At 41.6% G+C, this 21,478-nt stretch overlaps 2 protein-coding genes across 4 annotated transcripts in view; one reads left to right on the forward strand and one right to left on the reverse strand.

Annotated features, from left to right (window-relative positions):
- The window catches only part of fmnl3 (formin-like 3), a 30,433-nt gene extending 15,144 nt beyond the window's left edge, over positions 1-15,289 (forward strand). Inside the window, exons 5-26 of one of the 3 annotated variants that reach the window (XM_063884721.1) lie at positions 1,580-1,663; positions 2,109-2,255; positions 3,129-3,237; positions 3,365-3,441; positions 3,888-3,981; positions 5,187-5,261; positions 5,380-5,490; positions 5,592-5,741; positions 6,337-6,438; positions 6,642-7,002; positions 7,506-7,598; positions 7,710-7,834; positions 8,178-8,380; positions 8,465-8,768; positions 8,859-8,939; positions 9,077-9,206; positions 9,332-9,492; positions 9,666-9,767; positions 10,532-10,624; positions 10,741-10,864; positions 11,898-12,010; positions 13,804-15,289. In XM_063884721.1, coding sequence (XP_063740791.1) covers positions 1,580-1,663; positions 2,109-2,255; positions 3,129-3,237; positions 3,365-3,441; positions 3,888-3,981; positions 5,187-5,261; positions 5,380-5,490; positions 5,592-5,741; positions 6,337-6,438; positions 6,642-7,002; positions 7,506-7,598; positions 7,710-7,834; positions 8,178-8,380; positions 8,465-8,768; positions 8,859-8,939; positions 9,077-9,206; positions 9,332-9,492; positions 9,666-9,767; positions 10,532-10,624; positions 10,741-10,864; positions 11,898-11,989 — 2,818 coding nt within the window. In that variant the 3' untranslated portion in view covers positions 11,990-12,010; positions 13,804-15,289. The remainder of the gene's footprint in view (positions 1-1,579; positions 1,664-2,108; positions 2,256-3,128; positions 3,238-3,364; positions 3,442-3,887; positions 3,982-5,186; positions 5,262-5,379; positions 5,491-5,591; positions 5,742-6,336; positions 6,439-6,641; positions 7,003-7,505; positions 7,599-7,709; positions 7,835-8,177; positions 8,381-8,464; positions 8,769-8,858; positions 8,940-9,076; positions 9,207-9,331; positions 9,493-9,665; positions 9,768-10,531; positions 10,625-10,740; positions 10,865-11,897; positions 12,011-13,803) is intronic. The other 2 variants (XM_063884727.1, XM_063884730.1) reach the window with 2 other exon arrangements.
- Positions 15,282-21,478, reverse strand: part of lrp1ab (low density lipoprotein receptor-related protein 1Ab) — a 78,146-nt gene continuing 71,949 nt past the window's right edge. The window contains 10 exon segments of the mRNA XM_063884709.1: positions 15,282-17,283; positions 18,131-18,275; positions 19,057-19,150; positions 19,239-19,312; positions 19,576-19,677; positions 19,905-20,076; positions 20,292-20,453; positions 20,713-20,886; positions 21,030-21,170; positions 21,283-21,459. Coding sequence (XP_063740779.1) covers positions 17,146-17,283; positions 18,131-18,275; positions 19,057-19,150; positions 19,239-19,312; positions 19,576-19,677; positions 19,905-20,076; positions 20,292-20,453; positions 20,713-20,886; positions 21,030-21,170; positions 21,283-21,459 — 1,379 coding nt within the window. The 3' untranslated portion in view covers positions 15,282-17,145.

Genomic DNA, 21,478 nt, shown 5'->3' on the forward strand with positions numbered 1-21,478 from the left:
AGCTTTGTTGTGTGTGCCAGAGGGACAGGAAGCCTGGCGGACCAATGCTGAACCCACTGAAAGGCACAAAAACACACACACAAGGATACTTTCATGTTTACACATTTCTCACATTTTAAAGCAAACAATCATTTTCTATTGTGTTGTCATATTTTGTCAGAGACATTCAATACTGCGCAGTTATCTACACAACCACTGTGTTGTGTGGATGTTATGCAAAACCTTTCTTTATCTTCATTGTTGCAGACATGATCCTTGACTTTATGATATGAATCACACAGATACTTTCATATAAAATTGTGCTGCCGTGACTTGCCACTGAATTCCTATCGTAAAGTTGCCTGTAAAAGAGGCATTGATTTTTCATAGTATTTACTGAGCTCCAAGTTTAACTCATATCCTCTTAGGCCTCATCAATAAAGGTCTGTTTCAATGCATTTCCCAGAAAGACTTGCAGGCATGGAAAAAAGAAAACTATTTTCAGAAGACTTTCTGTGGATGGGATTTAATCCACATTTAAGCAAACGGTTATTGTGTGTGTCTGAATCCAAGGCTCGCTCTGATGTGTTATTCCAGAAATTGCCAAGAAAATCTGAAATAGCAACTGGTTGGAGAGAAGTCAAAGGAGGGAGAGAGGAGAGAGAGGGGTGGTGGTAGACAGGAAACTGATGATCAAGCCCGCCTCCTTATCCACCCCCCCTCTTATTCCCTTCTGCACCCAATCTTCTTACTGCTTTGTTTGCTTTCCTTGGTTCTTCTCCTCACCTCTTTTCCCTTTCCTTCCCTTCCTCCCTCTGCTACTTCAAGGCTCTTGATTGCTTTCCTGTCATCATAACCAGCAATCCAAGACTATTTTAAGAACCTTTTACCCCAATCCTGTCCCCCCCACTGTAGTTCTCTGAAGAAGTGGGGAGGAGGTGAAGGGGGTTCGTGGGGGAGGCAGACTAAATAGTGTTGACTGTCAGGGGTTCGACCTGAGCTCCACTCCTTCAGCCATATGCCCTCCACATTCTTCCTCTCATCGCAATGGGAATTCCTTTGTTTGGAGTTGTTTCTCTCTCCAAAAAAAGAGTTAAATCTGAAGGAAATCTGAAGCCTTGCTCTGGTTTACTTTCCACGACATTCCTGCCAAGATCCTTTACTCCGGGGAGGGCCAACCCCCCTCAGAGCTGCCTTAAAGGATAATTCCACTTTATTACAAATTGGATCCTATTTTTTTGGTTTCGTATCATTTCTATCTGTCATGATAACAATATAATTACAAAATCATTGCCGAGTTATTGGAAAATAGTGACATTGCTACAATCTCATCGTATAGTGTATTCAATTGTTATTGTTTTTTTAGTCCTCTTCTTTTGACGAATCGCCCAAAAGCTCTACAGTTAAAACCCGAAAGGCTGACCAAAAAAACAAAGCATTTAGTGGATCTTAGAAAACTAAACCAATATCCATTTTTATCTGTGTCTCTCTTTCTTATTCTATATCATAATGAAAGCATAAGTTATCTTGTCCTAAAAGGGGAAGGGTGTGTTCTTGATTCGGTGCCCTGCTAACTCCTCTCTGCTCCCATGCATCACAGGTGGGTCAGGGAGTTCCTCAATGATGAGAACAGAGGTCTTGACGTCCTGGTGGAGTACCTCTCCTTTGCCCAGTGTGCTGTCATGTGAGTACATTAAACAAGCGCACTTTAAACAAACACACACATATCTCTCATGTAGCCAAAAAACAGTTCCGAAAACAACTAGGGTTGGCCAGTGGATGAACACGTCATGTCCTGTAGAGCCTGTAATAAACTGCTTGTGCATCTTAAAATGTGCTTTTGGCAATTTGCAGTCTTTGGATGGGTTTGTATGCCTTTTGTCTTACTTGGCAAACTGAATGCATATCTAGGTAGATGCTATGTGGTGTAGTGCTGAGCTATTCCTTGCCTGAATGGGACAGAATCTCTGTGCTGAGCTTTATCATGCAGCTCGATGACAGTTCTTGTGATAACCCCCGGCTCTCTACCAAGCTGCCTTGCTGACCTAACCTCCCCCGTGCCGTCCCACCCCCCCCCCCCCCCAATCCGCCTCTGTGCTGGCTTGTCTATCTGTCTGTATGTGGCTCAGGTTGGATTTTGAGGGGCTGGAGAATGGGGAGGAAGGCTTCTTGGACAAGGCTAAATCTTGGAGCAGGTCCATAGAGGATCTGCACCACAACAGCACCCAACCCTTCTGCAACACACTGGTGCGCTCTGCCCGCCAGTCTGTCCTCCGGTACGTATTGCTTAAGCTTCCCTGCTGTTACCTATCCCTGTAATTGCCTCGCTCTGCTAATTTGTAATGCTATGTGTTAACATGCCAGCCAGTTGTCTTGGTGCTGTTTGTTTCAGGACAATGTCTGAAAGGTTAATGACTCTGCTGACCTCTCTCTTAACATCAAGGCTCTGCACAAACTCAGTCAGATGAAGAACTGTATCAGACATAGATACCAAAATTGTTGACCCCATTGCATTGTGGATCTCTCTCCTCCCTCAACTGTCCAGATGTGCGTCTGTCCTTTCTTCAAATGAGAGGCAGCTGTAAGCTGAAGCATATGCAGAACAGTTGTGTTCTTCATTATTCAAACAAACAGGAGACAAAGAGACACAAGATGTGTCTGATACGAGTTATTAAAAAGAAAAATATTCCAGAAGGAAACTTCAGGCTTTTATGCTGTTAAGGTTCCTTCTGAATCTGTATTAGTATAACTCTATGTATCACGTGGGATGTACGTATATGATTCAGAAACGCTGGGCCACCACATACTGTAAAAGCCATTTGTAAACGGCACAAGAAAGACTGGGCAGTACAGTTACATTACAGCTGTCTGTGTGCAGTGAACTTGGTCTGTCGACAGGAGCAAGGAAACTAGGCATTTCCCATGATGCATCTGTGACCTCAAAAGCCATCTAAAGTTTTTTCTGTCAGACTTTGTTCTCTGTAATTTTCTTTCTCTTCCTACGTGACACACTTAAAACAAGAGTTATATGAACACCAGATAAACTGCAGATAAATGAAACAAGCTGTGGTTAAACATCTTATTTACCGTAAAAACTTAGTTTGATAACCGAATCACTACCAGATATAGAATTGTGCCCTTTGTTGCAGGTATGGCACAGTTTCCAACAGCAAAACTATCAAGAACTCCCGCCTGGTGAGCCAAAAAGATGACGTGCACGTGTGCATCATGTGCTTGAGAGCAATCATGAATTACCAGGTAATGCCACCAAACAAAATCTGATCAGTTATAAACAAAAGCATTATCTGTTTCCTGTGCAATCAACTGCACGATATATTCTTAGGTTTTCTGACCACGTCCTGTTCTCTCTCTGTTCTTCATGCAGTATGGCTTCAATATGGTCATGTCTCACGCACACGCAGTCAATGAAATTGCTCTCAGCTTGAACAATAAGAACTCACGGTAAGAACTGAGGCCCCCCGTCTCCATAGACACAGGGCTGGGTCAACAATAGGGGAACCCTGCAGCCAGTTCATATGATATGCCTCTCATTCTCCATGGGGCTCAGCTTCTCTCTGAAGTTGGGGATCAGAGGCGTATATACAGACTGTTAAAAGAATGTTTACTAAAGAGAGATTAGTGGTAAACCGCTAAGGCTGATCACTTCATAATGAAGGATTGGAGCGTAAACACTTAAAAAGCTATAAAGACGTGCCCTTGATTCCGACTTCAGTATGGATTATAGATTTCTCTTCCTGGGAATACCAGTTTTTGAATTCTGAAAACATAATTTTTCCTGTTAAGATAGCATAAAACATTTTCTTTTCTATCTTTAATTTGAGAAAATATGTGTTTTCGGTATTGCTCTTATCCAGTTATGTTTTAATGCATGTCTCCTGTACTTCCAGGACAAAAGCCTTGGTCCTTGAGCTGCTGGCTGCCGTCTGTCTAGTCCGAGGAGGTCACGAGATCATCCTCTCAGCGTTTGACAACTTCAAAGAGGTGCCGAAAAGCAATGTTTGAATTAAACCTGAACCATTAAAAGTTGCACTTTAACATTTTGGTGGCAACACACTGCACTGTGAGCATTGAATGTGCAGGGACAAAAAATCTAGCTGACATTAGTTATATTAGCAGCATTTCCCACATCACTGGTGTGCAGGGGGGCATAAAGGAGCAATGTAAGGGGATGAAAAGTAAAGCAGCTCTGGTACATTTCATCTCGACTGAGGATGTAAGCAAAGCTCTACGGTGGCCAGTCCGAGGTCATTAGTCTCATTAGGACACCAGATGTGAGCCATCCTTGAACAATGATAAGGATCTACACCCCGATGGGAGCCGGTGGACCACAAAGGTTTGCGTAGCCTCTCAGTTTCTGCCTACACACTCATTTAAACTCCGAAACATGACAATTACCTCGCAGTCAAAAAGCCCCAGAGAGATACGGGCTAATCAACGGACCAGTCAAAACAAAATGGTGTTTCTGTCGTGGTATTTTTCTAAATTAGACATTAATACAAGCAGACAGGTTTTGTTAACCTCTCAAGCGGCTACCTATTGAACCATATGTAATCAAGTATTACAACTGGGACTACTACCATTTCCAGTTAAGATTGTCAGAAATGATTTTTACAGTACTAAAAAAAAAGAGCAGTGTTTGTTTTTCTTTCTCGTTCAGTGATTTTTGTGTAGGAATGTGGCTAAAATAAATGTGTCCCATGTCTTTATCATTCCCTGGCTTCACTTCCCATGAATTAGAAGAGGCTGTTGTTGCAAATGGAGGGAGCTGTCCTCTGTTTACATACAGCTCTTTTTGGAACCTGGAATGTGTTTCATCAAACAAAACTAATGTACTATGTTTGACATTACTTGTTATAATACAGTAGATACATAAAGGACTTCTGAGGATCTCTGATTGTTGCTTTGATCAAATATTAATTTTATTGCGTCAATTCAAGGCACATTAATAAAGGTCCATCTTTCTTTCTTTCACATAAGAATACTCACAAATATAGAAGATGTGTGATCTCACTGACAAGCAGAATAGATGATAATTGAGATAGTAAAAAGTAGGAAGGGAAAAAAAACGTATTTTAACCTCCCATGTTAGGTTTTAGTTATTGAATGAATTGTTATTAAAAACACGATTGTAAATTATCACTAATAAAAAATACCATCTCTGTATTTCCACGTTTTATGAAATTCAGGTGTGTAAGGAGAAGCATCGCTTTGAGAGACTGATGGATTACTTCCGATGTGAGGAGGGAAACATCGACTACATGGTAAGATAAGCTCCGTATTATGAATGAATGAATGTATTATTTGTAATGTCAATTTGTGTCCACTTATCCATCCAGTTATATATATTTGGATCTAAATCTGTCTGTGTCTGTGGTCCAGGTTGCTTGCATGCAGTTTATCAACATTGTGGTCCACTCAGTCGAGGACATGAACTTCCGAGTCCATCTACAGTATGAATTCACCAAGCTGGGACTGGATGATTACCTCGAGGTGAGGTTGGGATGATTGGAGAAAAAAGGGAATACCCAGGTGAAGCCTATTCGTACATTTGAAGAATATCTTTAATGCTGTTTTATTCTCCCTCATTTCAGAAAAGCAAACATACAGAGAGTGACAAGCTGTCGGTGCAGATCCAGGCATACCTGGATAACGTGTTTGATGTGGGTGGTCTGCTGGAAGATGCAGAGACGAAGAATGCCGCTCTGGAGAAGGTGGACGAACTGGAGGAGCACCTGTCCCATGTAAGTGCACCACCCAGTCTGGACCACCAACACAGCTCTCTGGGCTCCTTATGAGATTGTTGTGGTTCACCAGCCATGTACTTAAGTTGCCTGTTTCTATGTGGTGATTAAAAAATCTACTCAGTGTTTGCATTTCACAAGTGTTTCGGAATAATGACGGGGTGGAGAATGCTGGAAAATACTGAGTGTGAAACAAGTTTAATATTGTTCTGGTTTTGGCTCATTCTTTCTGGGCAGTTGCCTTGGTATCCCACGCTACTATGCAAAGACCTTCTCATAGAAAGGTTGTGGGCAGCTCTGACATCACTTGAGGAATTTCATAACAAACTCATTTCTCCGGGGTCAGGAACGATGGGGGTGGATGAGAGTGAAGAATCTTTGCGAATTCCTTTGCAATCTGTCCAAATACAAAACTGAAAGCTGCGTCATGCTCTTGCTGTGTCATGCTGCTGAATATATCTTATTTCTTATTGATGATGCACACTGTATAGGGGAGGGAGTGGGAGGGAGTTGAACTGGGAAAGATGCCCATGCTATGGATCAATTCTTGAATTCACCTCCTCTCTGTTGTTGTTCTCTCTGTGTTCGTGCCCAGGTGACGGAGAAGCTGCTGGAGGTTGAGAATGAAACGATGATGAAAGTAGCTGATTTGGAAAAGGTGGTTCTTCAGAAAGAAAAGGACCTGCATGCAATACGGGTAAGTTGGCAGTCGTACTGATGTAATATTTCTTAGCCTGCCTCTCTTCAGAAAGGCTTCCCTTTACTGTCAGCTGAGATCTGTATAGATGCTTGTAGCTAAGTTGCTGTGATTGCAATTTAGGTCAGCAGGAAACAGGATGTTTCTTTGGCATGTATAGTCATTTTGTTTCTGCTCTTTATCGCCCCCTGGTGACGCTCCAGGAGACGTACGAGTCGACCAACACCCAGGTCACCACCCTGAGGAGGATGATCAAGGAGAAGGATGCCGCTTCTCAGAGGCACTTTAACATCGAGAGGCGACTTCTGGAGCTCGAACAGCAAGGCACCATCCGTCTGCACAAGAAAGCTGACGGAGACATTGCCATTGAGCCACTGGGTGTCGGAGGTGGTGTTGGGATAAGTGGCCTTGGGATCCCACTGGGTGACATTGGTCAGCTCTCTTTGGGTTCAACAGCTGGGTTAATCAAACCAGGACTAGACACAAGTTTACCCCCAGCCAGTGAAGCACCTCCACCGCCTCCTCCCCCTCCTCCGCCTCCTCCTCCTCTTCCTTCTGCTTCAGGTGACAGACTATGACTCACAGTGGTTATGCCGGGTGACATATATATGTGAAAGTGGACTAAATACCCTTAGAGGAAGTCTATTTTCAGTTCCCTTTCTTTGTTGATTCGTGACATGCCAGGTGATAGGTCACAGCAGTGTGTTTCTACCCTAGACAGGAAAAGGAAATACAAGTTGTTTCCTTTGTGTGTGAGTGTGCAAGCAGAATAGCACAGGATGAACAGTACCGACAGCAGTGTTCAGCTCCTTTTGCAACTTTATCTAAGCAGGAAAAAGCTTCACGATTAATAAAATAACTCTTTTACAGAAGGTTGGGTTGAATACAAAACACAGAGCTTACAAAACATAATCACAGGGTAAAAATGTGAGAACAAAAACATGGAAATACAGAAAATCTAAGTTATGATATACACAGATTCAACTAATTGAATACAATTCTCAAAACGTTTATTCCAAGTTTTCCAGTGAAAAGTGTTTTAATCATTTCTTGTATATTTATTACAGGCCACGGTGCACTCATCCCGCCACCGCCTCCTCCTCTCGCTCCACCTCTGCCAGGCACTTCTCCATCCGTTATCCTGAGTTTGGGTCTTTCAGGTGAGAGCCGATACCAAATTACATTATTGGTATGCACTTATGTATATATTTGCTTCCCATTCAACTGCAAGAACCTGAGATAACACTTTCATATACATGTTGTGACTTCAGCTATCAGAATCAAGAAGCCCATCAAGACCAAGTTTCGCCTGCCTGTGTTTAACTGGACGGCCTTGAAGCCCAATCAGATCAACGGCACAGTCTTCAATGAGATTGATGATGAACGTGTGCTAGAGGTATGTCAAGCAAATCAAATGAGTTAAAAGAACCTGAAAAGCCATGACTAAAAAGCAGCGAAATTAAAGTCTTGACAAAAGAAAATCCTTATGTTTACAATCAAAAGCCCAGGTAAATTAGATAAGTCCTGATTGGTGCATTGAAATACATAACATAACATTTTTGCAATATGCCCCGACCAAACCAATGTGCACACAGAAAAACAAAAATACAGATATCGCTTGTGTGAAATGAACCATAACTGTTTATTATTAAACAGAGTTAATGTGGTATCTCTATGAAGAAGAAAATGGGTTTTGTAGGACCTTTTAATTAAAGTTGTAAATAACTGTCACTCTGCAGGAGCTGGATCTGGAGAGGTTTGAGGAGCTGTTTAAAACTAGAGCCCAGGGTCCAATTGTGGATATAACCTGCACGAAAAGCAAAGTAGCCCAGAAGGCGGTAAATAAGATCAGCCTCCTCGACGCCAATCGCTCCAAGAACTTAGCCATCACACTGCGGAAGGCCAACAAATCCTCAGAAGAGATCTGCAAAGCAATAGAGAAGTATGCTCTTCACATTTTATTGAAATAGGTTTGGAGCTATAGACAAGATAGAACATTTTATAAATACATGTTATCCTCACTCAGGTTTGACCTCAAGGCCTTACCCGTCGATTTTGTGGAGTGCCTGATGCGATTCCTCCCCACGGAGATGGAGGTAAAGGTGTTCCGTCAGTACGAGCGTGAGCGGCGTCCACTCGACCAGCTAACGGAGGAAGATCGCTTCATGTTGTTATTTAGCAAAATTGAGAGGCTCACACAGAGGATGAACATCATCACCTTTGTCGGGAACTTTTCCGACAACCTTAACATGCTCACACCGCAGCTCAATGCAGTCATTGCTGCCTCTGGCTCAGTGAAATCCGCACCAAAGTTAAAAAAAGTGCTTGAGGTAAGTAATGTTTATTTGACCAGTGTTTTTTTTGCAGCAGAGTTGTTTTTTTCTAGTGCATATTCATCTATTATTTTGGTTTACTTGTAGATCATCTTAGCCTTGGGAAACTACATGAACAGCAGCAAGCGAGGCTGCGTTTATGGCTTCAAATTACAAAGTCTTGATCTGGTGAGTAATATGTAGCAGAACTTTGAGACATTTTCCTAGTGCCTAGTTTTTTCCCTAACCCAAAATAAGCGAGTTCATTTGAAAGTTCATAGTCTGTGCTCTTACTGATTTTCTTTTTAAATCCTCTTGGCACACAGCTGCTGGACACTAAGTCTACAGACAGGAAGCTGACATTGCTCCACTACATAGCTCTCATTTTGAAAGAAAAGTACCCTGAACTGGCTAACTTCTACAGCGAACTGCACTATGTGGATAAAGCTGCAGCAGGTGAGATCAGAAAAAGCCTTAGGAAGTTAATAGTTACGTTATATCTTCACATTTCCATAAAATCTTGTCAATATATTGTTGTTTTGCTGCAAATAAAACATATTTCCTATCGACTGTGTACAAAGTATCCCTGGAAAATGTGCTGCTGGATGTCCGAGAGCTGGGGAAAGGAATGGACCTGATCCGAAGAGAATGCAGTCTCCATGACCATCCGGTCCTGAAAGGCTTCATCCAGGCCAGTGACACACAGCTAGACAAGCTGCAGAAGGACGCCAAGACAGCAGAGGTATTCAACACAATCCTCACCGCCTAACCTCAAAAAGAATGAGAGAAAGAAAATACACAGCAAGCTAACTTACTCCCAGGTGCAGCTCGCTGACCTCAAACACACAAACAATCATGACTCGACTGTGTTTACATACAATGCTTCCACTCTGGCACTGTCCTTCCCGATTCTAGGAAGCCTTCAACAATGTGGTGAATTACTTCGGAGAGGGTGCCAAGACGACTCCGCCCTCGGTGTTCTTCCCTGTGTTTGTGCGTTTTATCAAGGCCTACAAGGTGAGGACACCAAGCAGCATCTATGTATCTTTCCTCACTTCTGCACTGACAGGGTACAGCTCAGACATTTCCTGGTTTAGCACTTGGATGCCGTCAGTCTGGTTGAGAGCAGAGCAGGGCAGAGCCTCTGCAACACAGGACATGGCATATAGTCGGAGGCCAAATAACAGGAAAGGCCAGCTGGGTCTGACTCCAGAGCTGCAGCTGTGGTGTTTAGACTGCAACCACCCCCCTTCCCTCTTCCCCCTTTACCCCCGGACAGCCTCGCCCTGCCCCACCACAAAACACACTTCCTGAGATTGTTCTCAGTCGGGATTTATGGGATCTGCTTAAGGAAGCGCGCAACACAAGGATTTTTCTCTCTCTCTCTCGCTCTGTGTGTGTGTGTGTGTGTGTGTGTGTGTGTGTGTGTGTGTGTGTGTGTGTGTGTGTGTGTGTGTGTGTGTGTGTGTGTGTGTGTGGTGTGTGTGTGTGTGTGTGTGTGTGTGTGTGTGTGTGTGTGTGTGTGTGTGTGTGTGTGTGTGTGTGTGTGTGTGTGTGTGTGTGTGTGTGTACAAACAAATATATATATTAAGACTTTTTTTTGTGTAAAGTTGAAAATATCAAAGGAAAGTCATCATAGTTTTTTAAATGTTTAATTCCATAGTCCACTTTTGTCATGTTCTTCATATATTTTAAGGGCCACACAGATGTATTGACTTGGATTTATTTGAGCTTTATTTATTTTTTGTCATTCACTCATGTTTTTTTTCTCTCCTCACCAGGATGCAATGGAAGCAAACGAGCAGATGAAAAAGCAAGAGGAAGCAATGAGAGAAAAGTTACTGGCTCAGGAGGCTAAACAGCAAAACCCCAAGGTACCGTCAAAGTAAAACAGAGCTGAATAATCAGAGGTTTACTCTGCGCTAAATAAAGATTTGTGGCATGCCAAAAAACAAACTAAACATGACAAATATCCTCTCCGCTGATTCAGGTCCAGGCCCAAAAGAAGAGGCAGCAGCAGCACGAGTTGATCGCAGAGCTACGCAAGCGGCAAGCCAAAGACCACCGGCCCGTGTACGAGGGCAAGGATGGCACCATCGAGGACATCATCACAGGTGGGACAGACAACACCCTAAAAAGACCCCATGTGGGTGCCAGCAGCCCCGGTCGTCCCAGGTCGAGGATGACTGTGGTCATTCACTGCTCAGCTCCGTTGAATTGCACCTTGTGCTACGTAGTCCAGACACCACAACATCTGGAGCACAGCACAGCACAGCAGTCTCCGGTTATTCCCTGATGTGCTATCTAGTTAGAATGTACTGCAATAAAGCTGTAGATAGTCGGACAGGCAGTTTGAATCCAAGTGAACATTAGATTTAGTCTGCAGAATCATTATTTAAGTCATGTGTAGTTTATTTTTATTATTCAAATAACAGTTTCTGTTTGTAGGAAATAAGACACAGACCGTGGATAATACAATCTCAGACATTTTAAAATCCAACGCATCTGAACTTTAATGGAAGAAAAATAAATATATGTCTACCGTACAGCCTCAGGATAACACCTTAACTGACTAATGTTTTGTCAGGATCAGTGCTTAAAATAATATAAATGTTGCATTAATGTTTTTGTAATAGTTAATAATGCTTATATGCCACTACTATATTCAACTGATACCTTTCCAAGATATCCTCGGTGCCCCTGATCTGATAACACTTTACATTGAGTAGCCTTTTTTAGCATTCATAAGCAGAATACAAATATTTGATAAATGTTTTATAACATAATGTAATGTTGTCGTATGTAAATATAAGGACATTTTTAAGTGTTCAGTAATGCAGTATTTGTCAGGGACTATAACTTCTTCTATGAAGACTTATCCTCTATAATTACAGCTGTTTTTTGTATCATTTTGTTTATTTGTTTACAAAATAGGGGGACTTAAAGTAAAGTGTTGTCCCTATTCCTATTAAATACCTCCTAAGGGTTTTACCAGGTCTGTTTCTACAGATCTGTGACACATACAGAAATGTCACAGGTTTGTTACGGACTCCTGAAAGAAATCTAAAGGTGATCCAGTGTTCGTCCCCCATGAAGGGCAGTGTCTCAGGTGTGACATGTTTTCTCTCCCTCACCCTCCTCTCCCAGTACTGAAGAGCGTGCCCTTCACAGCCCGCACTGCTAAACGCGGCTCACGGTTCTTCTGTGAAGCCAACCTCTGTGACGACGCCAACTGCTAGCCCTTCCCCCCTAATGCCAAGGTTGTCCAGGTGTCTCTCGTACGCCTCATGACCCACTGTGCATGCAGCATGATCCCTGTCACCCACCCAACCTCACCCCCTCACCACTATAACTACTGTGAACTAACTTGGGCCGTCATTTGGTTGTTTGTGTTTAAAAGACTCCTATCGGGCAGGTGATAGGAGTCAGCCAAACCTCTTTGCCCTGAGCACCATGGGGAAGAAGTTGTACAATGTCAACATATTTTTGAGTGTAAAAAATATATTGATACAAATGAGTACAACCAGCCATGACTCTGATAAAATTATTAAGTGAGAGCTTTGTGCATGATGAATGTAAAAGGCTGTGCATTCTTATGGCATATTTATTTAATTAAACTGGATTTAAAAACAGTAGCATAAAGAGGTTTGGCTAATTACAGTTTTTATCAACGATGCCTTGTTCCATGAAACTAACCTGTTTGGTGTTGGTTTCCTGCTAACATGTGACTCTTCTTTCCTCAACCACCACTCTTTATTCTACCACCTCCAGCTGAAAAGAAGATTAATGACAATATTTCCCACTCCTATGAGAGGGTAAGGAAGGTAGCCTGGCTGAATCCCGGCCTGCTTGGCCCTCCGGCTCCTGTGTGCTGCTACAGTGATGTCAGCTGCTTCAGCTAGAGCTTTGATGCAAAAAACATAAAACAGAAGGCTTCACAGCACTGAGATTTGCTTTGCAACACAATAATTAGAAAACAAAATCATTAAAGAGCGAATTACTATATAATTTGCCCCGACAGTCATTAAAACATGAATTATTTTACATTTCCCGGCAATTCTTTGAGAACATATCTGAGTTGAGAGAAATGCCTACTTGTACTCTTAAGGTCATCATCATCATCATCATCCTCACTCCTCCTATTATGTGTTGCATGTTGTCCAGTGTTCATCTACCCTCACCTGTCAACAACGTCCGCCATGTTTTGTCTTTGCTAACTGTCATCCGTGTTGTGCTGAACAGCTATTTGGTCAATAGGCTCTGAAGATATCCCACATTCAGTCAGATATCCAGCACAGGAACTCAGTCTGTGTAATTTGTTAAAGAGCTGAGAGGTTTTTCTCTTACTGTAGGCACAGTCAGCTTGATTCTTGCCAAACAATTTAAAGAGCCTGTTGACCATTGTACTGTAACTGTAATAATAATGGCTACTTTTATTTGTACTGCTGCAATATAAGTGTTACAAAGTTGTCCTAACAAGCGTTCCCAAAGCCTTGAATTTCACTGCACCACCACCTCAGGTTGAAATGCAAGGTTTTGGGAATGTGTCATTTAAAAAAAATCTGTATTGTTAATGCCCTTATGTGCTTATTTGATACTTTTTAGTATAACAGTAGATCAAGTTTAACTGCAGAAGTAATTTAATCATTATAGTTTTTTATAGTTAGACCAAAATATACATATATATGTATATACGCAGTTGATCACTGACACCTAGATAAATATAATGCAGTGTTTTTAATGCGACAATCCTACCTTCATTAGGTTTATTATGTTCAGTTTGTTTATTACACATTATGATAACTTTGGAGGATGTGTGGCCCTTCTGAGCTGTCTTGCACTGAAAAAAAGAAAGGTGTTTCTGTTATTCTTCTTACCCTTTAAAAAAAGAAAGTGGTGGGCAATATAATAGAAACATCTTAGGTAGTTAGGTATAGCTGTTGAACTGTTGAACTGGAAACGAGAACAATAAGAAGAATTTTGGCCATTGACCCCTGGGTCCTCTAACATGTGTGCCCCCGTCTCTCACCCCTCTCTCCACACCTACTCACAGATCTCCGAAACCAGCCCTTCCTGCGAGCAGACGCATTGATCCGGAGCGGTTGGAAGAGACCCTAAAACCACTTATTCGTCACTTATACTCCCCTCCCAACTATAACCTCCCCCCCTGTGTCCTGATGGTCCATCTCAACCCTGAGGCTGCAGATCACAAAGACTGAGAGGAGGGACAGGACAGAGCTGGGTAATTTATTTATTTATGGAGGCCCTTTACAGCCACTTTAAGTGAGCAGGCATCATTACAGAAGTACAACGGGTTACTTCTGCCTCACTGCAAACATAAGACTTTCCCTGCTCTGTGCCACGGACAAAGATGACTACAAAACAGGTGAGGTGATTCGAGGACTGGATGACCAGAGAGCAGGAAGAACTTTGCTTTTGCGATCTTATTCCCCAAGACTGTTAATTTCCTCAGATTATGCAGATGTAGCAGGACTGAGAGTCAGCCAAGGAAAGATGCCAACTCTGCTGCTGCTGAAGTGTTTGCCTTAAAGAGACTTCTAATCATAATAGACAAGCTTCTATATCATGATTTAGGGACCGTTTCCTTACACATTCAATCAAGACTTCATTAAGATTTCAATCACATGTACCTTGGAGGGAAGATCATCTATTCTTCTGATTCTTTTTGGACAAGCTAATCAAACCAAAATGTCTTCAATGTTTTATGATTTGCTTAAGAAGTGCCTTTTTGTGTAAACAGTGTTATTTCTCATAAGTCAGCCATCATTTCTTGTTTTACAGCCTTCATTTGTTAAAGATTGTATTTTTAATTGCCTTGTTGTTTAACGTTAATCTTATAATACTGACAACAATATGCAAAAGATGACATTTCCAGCTTTAAAGTAATACAAGAACAAGAACGTAAGGGGAATAATGATTTTAAGATAATTATTTTCTTTACCTCTCTGGTAGATAAACGTCCTTAATAATTGACATTTATTTGTGCCTTGTCCAAGTAGTTCTTAAAGATGAATGTTATATGCCTTGACAACACTTTCTGTCACACTAAGTGACATTTGGGAAGTGACAAATGTGTAAAGAAGAAACCACATTGACTGCTGCGTAAGGGCTTGGATGATTTTGACCTGCTATAGATGTGGTGATGGATGAAGGACGTTTCCATGAGGTCTTGTGCTTTTTTACATTTTTAATCTCCAATTCTTTAATAGAGATGATGATGATGAAACTTACATGACCTTGGCACAAAGGGAGCGATAGATCTTTACACTACTTAATTTGGCTCAATGTATGAGACACTATTGTCTTAGTAGACATTTATAGTCATGTACATTCAAATCAAGACATTTACTTTTCAGAAGATATGATCAATGATATTATATATTGACTGAAAGATGACAATTCCTAAATAATAAATGCAATGACATTATGTAAATACAAGACTGTTATTATATCTGACTGATTAAACAAGGGGTGTTCTTTCTTTGATGAAGCAACATTCAAAACAAGTGATTACTATATTTCCATGTTTTATTTCTGATTTTTATTAAGGATATTTGTTCACTTGTGATGTACTCCACTCAGAAATAATGAGCATTTACTTTTCCTTCCATCTCTCCAAATGACGAGCAGAGCCAACGTACCTTTCTACTATAAAAATCCATTTAATTTCTTATATCAAAAAGAAATAAAATCATAACAAAACAATCAGAACCACAAATATCCATGTGGGTTTTTCCACCAAAAGAAACTCCAACTGAAAAATGATTGTTCTAATTTACATGTTCATGTGAAAATCTAACAGAGCAGGATGTAAAGAAATAAAATGTGATGAATACTTTTGACAAGTGAGGGGCAAAGCTAGTTTCCTACAGGATGTGTGTGTGTGTGTGTGTGTGTGTGTGTGTGTGTGTGTGTGTGTGTGTGTGTGTGAGCACCATGCAGAGTGATATGACAGGTATGGCTGATAAGCTCAGTTAAAAGCATCGTGGTGAGCAGTGAGACAGAGGGAGCAACACTTTAAGACTAAAAACCATTTGACTGACAGACAGAGGGTTAGCGTTAGCAGCAAGGCAAAGGAATTAACAAAGGAATGCTTATCAGGAAGCACATCCGTCCCCTTTCTGGGAATGCACTTAACAATGAGCATTAACCTAAATTACACGTCCATGTAATTACATACAATTAAAAAAAAAGACCAAAAAAGCTAAATCTTGCACAGAAGTACGTACCATCAAACTGCCTCCCCGCACTTTCCTGAAATTACATTTACAATCAAAACACAAGGAACAAAATCCGAATGCAACCATCCTCAGCAAGTTGATCGTCACGGGTGGTTGTTTTTCAGTGATGACCGGAAATTCACAGAAGTTTACTGTCACTCCCAAAAAAACCAACTTTCTTAAACAGTTTCAGAGCAAAATCCATCTCCAGAGTGTCCCGCAGTAGGCTAAACCAAGGCCACGGATATCCATCACAGACTTTTTCCTCCTGGAATGTGGACTTTGTTACAATCATCTTCATCCAGCACACTGCCATTGACTCATTCATTGCTGACAAAAAGTATGCCACTGATACGACTTTTAAAAAAAAAAGTTAAAAAGTACAGACTGCTATTTGTAACTGATGTTTGTATTCCTGGGTATATTTTCAAGACACTTTGTTAATAGGTTTATATATATGCAAATATATATATATATATTTATAATTTTAGTCTGTGCAAGGAGGTAAAAGACAATCACTTGAATCTAGTTCTTTGAGACAACACAACAGACACCATCTTGGATTCTGCGTGCTCCATGTGAACTCCTCCAGCCTCGGCCTCCCTCTAGACCTCCAGCAGCAAAACCCATACGTACACATCATGTGAAAGACCGAGTCGAACCAGGAAGCATTTTGAGTGAGCACTGACCCTTTTTCTCTTTCAGGAACAAAGACTTGGCAACGTTTTTCTAGGATGGAACAATATTCTTTTTTTTTCCTCCCCTATAGAATTCATACAAAAATAAAAAATAAAAATTGTTCCACTGCCATTTGTATCCCTCTATCTTTTACGTTTGCACAGAGGTAGTGGCTATATGCGTGAGAGGGGAAGGAGAGTTGTGAGGAGGAGGTGAGCAAAATTAAAAAGAAGAACTGAATAAATGTCTATAAAATGGTTCCTTTTCGTCACCAGAGGGTTTTTTTTGTCAAAGAACAAAATATAATACTGCAATCACTTAAAAAAGTAGTCCTTCATTTTATACATTTTATACAGTGTTCTCGCTTTTTTTGTTGCTTTTCTTTTCAGTTGGTAAAGGCATAAGATGAGACAGCTCGTCGACTCAGCACTGGGTTGGGCAGGGCAATGTTGGCAGAGTTCAGTCCATGCCGAGCTCTACGCCAGCGGGTCACTCATGTCCTCATCGCCCTGGGAGAGGAGCTCCTTCTTTTCATCTGTGCTGGCCAGAGAGTTGCGGCTGTTGTGGGCGCCCATGTACAGGGTGGCATACACGGGGTTGGTGAAGTTGGTGGGCTGCAGAGCAAAGGAAATTACATAGTGACTCAAAGGGCACAAGAAAGGCAGAGATTCTCAAAAACTCTCAAAAAATTGCCCAGTTTGGGATAAACAAAGTATTTCTGATTCTGATGTGAAGGTGGCATTTACTGCATGTTGTGTTTGAAAAGGTCAGATCATTCAAATCACCAAAAAACCCACATTTAAGCCCTTAAAGGGTCAGTTTACCCAAAAAGAAACAGCATAACCCTTCTGCTCTTACCACCAGAACCTGTGCCCATCCGCCTGGTTTGTTATTCCTCTTAGAGTCTGTTTTAAGTCTACCTGCTTCTGATCTTTGGTCACAAGCACCTAACAAATACCTTTCCTTTTCCTATCCCATCTCTCTCTGTTTCAATCCAAACACTACGCACTACTTTGTTATAATTTAATTAACTTTGCTTAATCAATTGAATTTGATTTACCAATGTTTTTTTGTGTTAATTCAGAAGTAACCAGTTTGACTGTGGTTCTTGCATCAGATATCAGTTTTCAGTTTGTATATGCTTTTTTTTAATCCATCCCTGAATATAATATACAGTATGATAAATAACTTTATAAGCTCAGGGTTTGACATATAAAGATTAACATATCTGCTACGTTGTCCTGGTCACTGGATAATTCATATGCCTGTCTAAGAATATTTTCTATACTTATAACCAAATAAATGATACTAAACATTAAATTGTATTCTTCTCCTTGAAGGTGGATGCAGGAGTTTCCAGAAATGTCAAATACAGGTAACATAAAAATCATATATTAGCATTTTAAGCATATTTCTTCCTGTCAACAGACCCATTTTTTTTAAGGGCACCTAGCTTGTTACCTTGTCTGGGTCCAGAGCAAAGTCTGAATCCAGGAGCTCCCCAGCGTCATCGTCAGGGTCTCCTTCATAGATCTTATACGCAGGATTCCCAATCTCAACATTCATGGCTCCATTTGTCATTCGGTGGTGCTGGAAGCCCTTTGCACTGCAGACAGACGAACACAAACACATTCATGAACAAAGCAAGCAATTAAAAATAGTTTCAATTAATTTTGGGAGAAACCTTAAATTAGATAAGTGTAACAACTTTGCATGAACCAGGTTCAGCATCAGCAACATACGATCACACATTCAATACAACATATATTTAAGGTTGTCAAATGAGCTTCTTGCCAAAAGTTCATATGATCAAACCCAGAGAATATACTGCAGCATGTCTATTGTGGAGAATTCTGGATTTCCACATTGCAAATATTCTGCCATTTGCAAGCACATAGACATTTCTCATAGATGCACAGTCATATATTTTACTATGCAAGCACATAGCGTAAGCCTAACATTTAACAAGGGGAAGGTATGGAGATGCAAGAAGGACGAAACAGTTCAATAGTTTGTGCATCACCAGCAAAGCTACATCAGATAAGAGTCAATACGTCCCTGTGTTGCTGGGCGGGAGAATGGCAGGCAAGGACAAACAGATTTCTACAAATACCAACAGAGTGGACGTATGGATTGACATACAGTATGGCCAATCTGACTGCATATTAGGGAAGGGGAGGGGACACAATTTGTGGGTCAACAGGTAAATTATGTAACCCTATGAAGTTACCGCGAGGACTGAGAGCGAGATTTGCCTGGCCATAGAGACCTGGGAGACAGGAAATAGTTGGTTATCAGAAGAGAAGGGAGAAAGAGAAGCTAGATAGCAGATAGTGTGAGGAACAGATGAAAAATGAGGATATAATCTCCAGTCTAAGAAGACTTACCCGCGCATTCTCCGCTTGTACCACAAGATGGCACCAACAACCAGCAGCGCCAGTAACAGCAGCAGAAGCACTGGGATCACGATGGGGGCAGTACCTGTGAATGAGCAAATGACGTGAGCAAATAGGACCAAAGTTCTTTTTAAAAAATGTTTTAACAAGACACGCTGAAATGTGTGACTTACTTCCACTGGAAGTAGAAGAATCCACAGTAGCTGCTGTAATTTCACATCTGTATCCCGTCCATCCCACAGGACACCTGGACAAACAATGAAACAGAGTTACAGTGTGTGTATTATGTTTGCAAATTATTAATAAATTGGGGTCACGACCAGCAGAAAGGGCACGACTGCACTAATGTCTGTGCAGTGAAGTCCATGTAAACACTTTGGTTCGACTTATCAATACAGTAGAAATGGTCATTAAAAGGGAATTTGCTTGAACGCTTTGTTGGTGAGTTTGAGAGACAGAAAAAAGATTGAAAGAATGTGTAAGAATTTGTGGCGTTGTGTCATATCTTACTTGCAATGAGGCACCAGTGTGCGGGTGTCCACCGAACATTGTCCATTTGAGCAGAAGTCCAAACAGGAAAAGCAGCTGGGTTGGGTCTGACCATTGGGACAACTACACACACACACACACGTGCGCACACAGAAAAAAGGTTTTATGTTGCTCAACAATAAATCCTGACATAGTAGCAGTAACACATTAAGAATGATCAAATATCAATGCGACCCGAAAGATGAGCTATGTGCATAGATACTGTAGATGTCTGACTTTTAAAATAAACATTCCCTTGCATTGCAAATCTAAATCTAATTTATTTTGTGACAACACCTCAGTGTACGTACCTGCAGGAAACCTCGCCTGAGGATGACGTCAAACACTTTCCCGTTCCACAGAAATAACATTTTTCCAGCTCACACAGGTGTCCGATGTACTGTGAGGGGCACGTGCAGAGTTTGGTGCCGTTGGAGGTTTGTAAGCAGGTTCCAGCGTTGTGACAGAACCCTTCACATTTAGCTGAGGACGGAGATTGGTGTGTGAGAAGTGCAAGAACTGTCATAGATTCAAACTTTGTTTTAAAGGATTGTCGAAATGGTGGGGACTTTTGCAATTGTTACATGCATATAAGTGCCATTTTTTCTTTTGAAATAAGATAAGTACAACAGAAGAGTTAGTGCCGAGAATCCATAAAGAAGACAATGTAGCAACAAATCTGAAGTGCAATCACTCACTGTACTGGCACTGGTCTCCCTGGAACTCCGGCGGGCAGCTGCAGGTCGGCTGGTTGCCCATGTTGACTGAGCAGTTTCCTCCGTTCAGGCAGTAGTCCTGACAAGTCTGACGGTTACAGGTTGGCCCTGTGAAACCCTTTGGGCACCTGCAGGTTGGGGCACCTGGGACACAGGAAATACATTTGAGAGGAACATGATGAACAATTGCTTACACAAAGGCTGAAGCTATTTATCTCAACAACTACAATATTTTACAGGATGGAGAAGATTTATGGTTTTGCCAAATTAAAGGTTTCTATTTAAAAACATCCAGATAGGTTACGGTAATCCCACTTAGGTTGGTCTTACAAAAGCATTAAAAAGGCCCTTTAACGTTTAGAAATCTCCTCAAATGTACACAACTGAGATCATTGTGTCTTACCTGTGTGAGAAGCAGTGCATGTGCCTCCGTTCTTGCAGTAGTCCCTGCACTGGTTGATCTCACATCTCTCTCCGGTGTAGCTGGACTGACAGCGACACTTGGCCACCTGGCGGGAGTTTAGGAAGCAGCTTCCTCCATTCTGACACTGCAGATCGCAAGGCCCTAAGGGGGGAGCTGTGGAGGAGGGGAGGCAATGCCTCGATTAACTTTTCTATACAGCATCTGAATATAAGGCCCCCTCGATGAAAACCAACCAATGTAAAAGTGGGGTTGTTGCTCAGTTATCTGTACGTGTACATCAGTGTCTGCAGACTTACTGAATGGGGACGTGGTGGGGCTCTGTCTCTCCACACATGTGCCGTTATCAGCCACGTAGTTGTTGGGGCAGGTACACACCGGCCCACTGGGGCTCAGCAGACAGAGCCACTCACACTTCTTCCTGTCACAGGGGTTAGTCACTGGTGCAGAGAAAAAAAGGGCAAAATGTAAGACAAACTATATTAAGCCGAATTGTTAATAATTTGAAGAAATATAAATGAATAATGAATTTCAGGATGCAGGGTAACTCACCCTCTGGCTGCTTGTAACGATGATAGAGGACTATGTCAGTGGCATGGTTGATGCCTGTTGTGAGATTTTCCATGGGGCCTTTGCCAAACTTGTTGACCCGGAAGACAATATTATTGATGTACGTGACGCCATATATGTAGTCCTCAAAGATGTCTATGCTGAACGGATGAAGCAGGTCTGGTAGGGGAAAAAAGAG

Source organism: Eleginops maclovinus, chromosome 1, assembly GCF_036324505.1.
Source record: "Eleginops maclovinus isolate JMC-PN-2008 ecotype Puerto Natales chromosome 1, JC_Emac_rtc_rv5, whole genome shotgun sequence".
NCBI classification, from domain to species: Eukaryota; Metazoa; Chordata; class Actinopteri; order Perciformes; family Eleginopidae; genus Eleginops; species Eleginops maclovinus.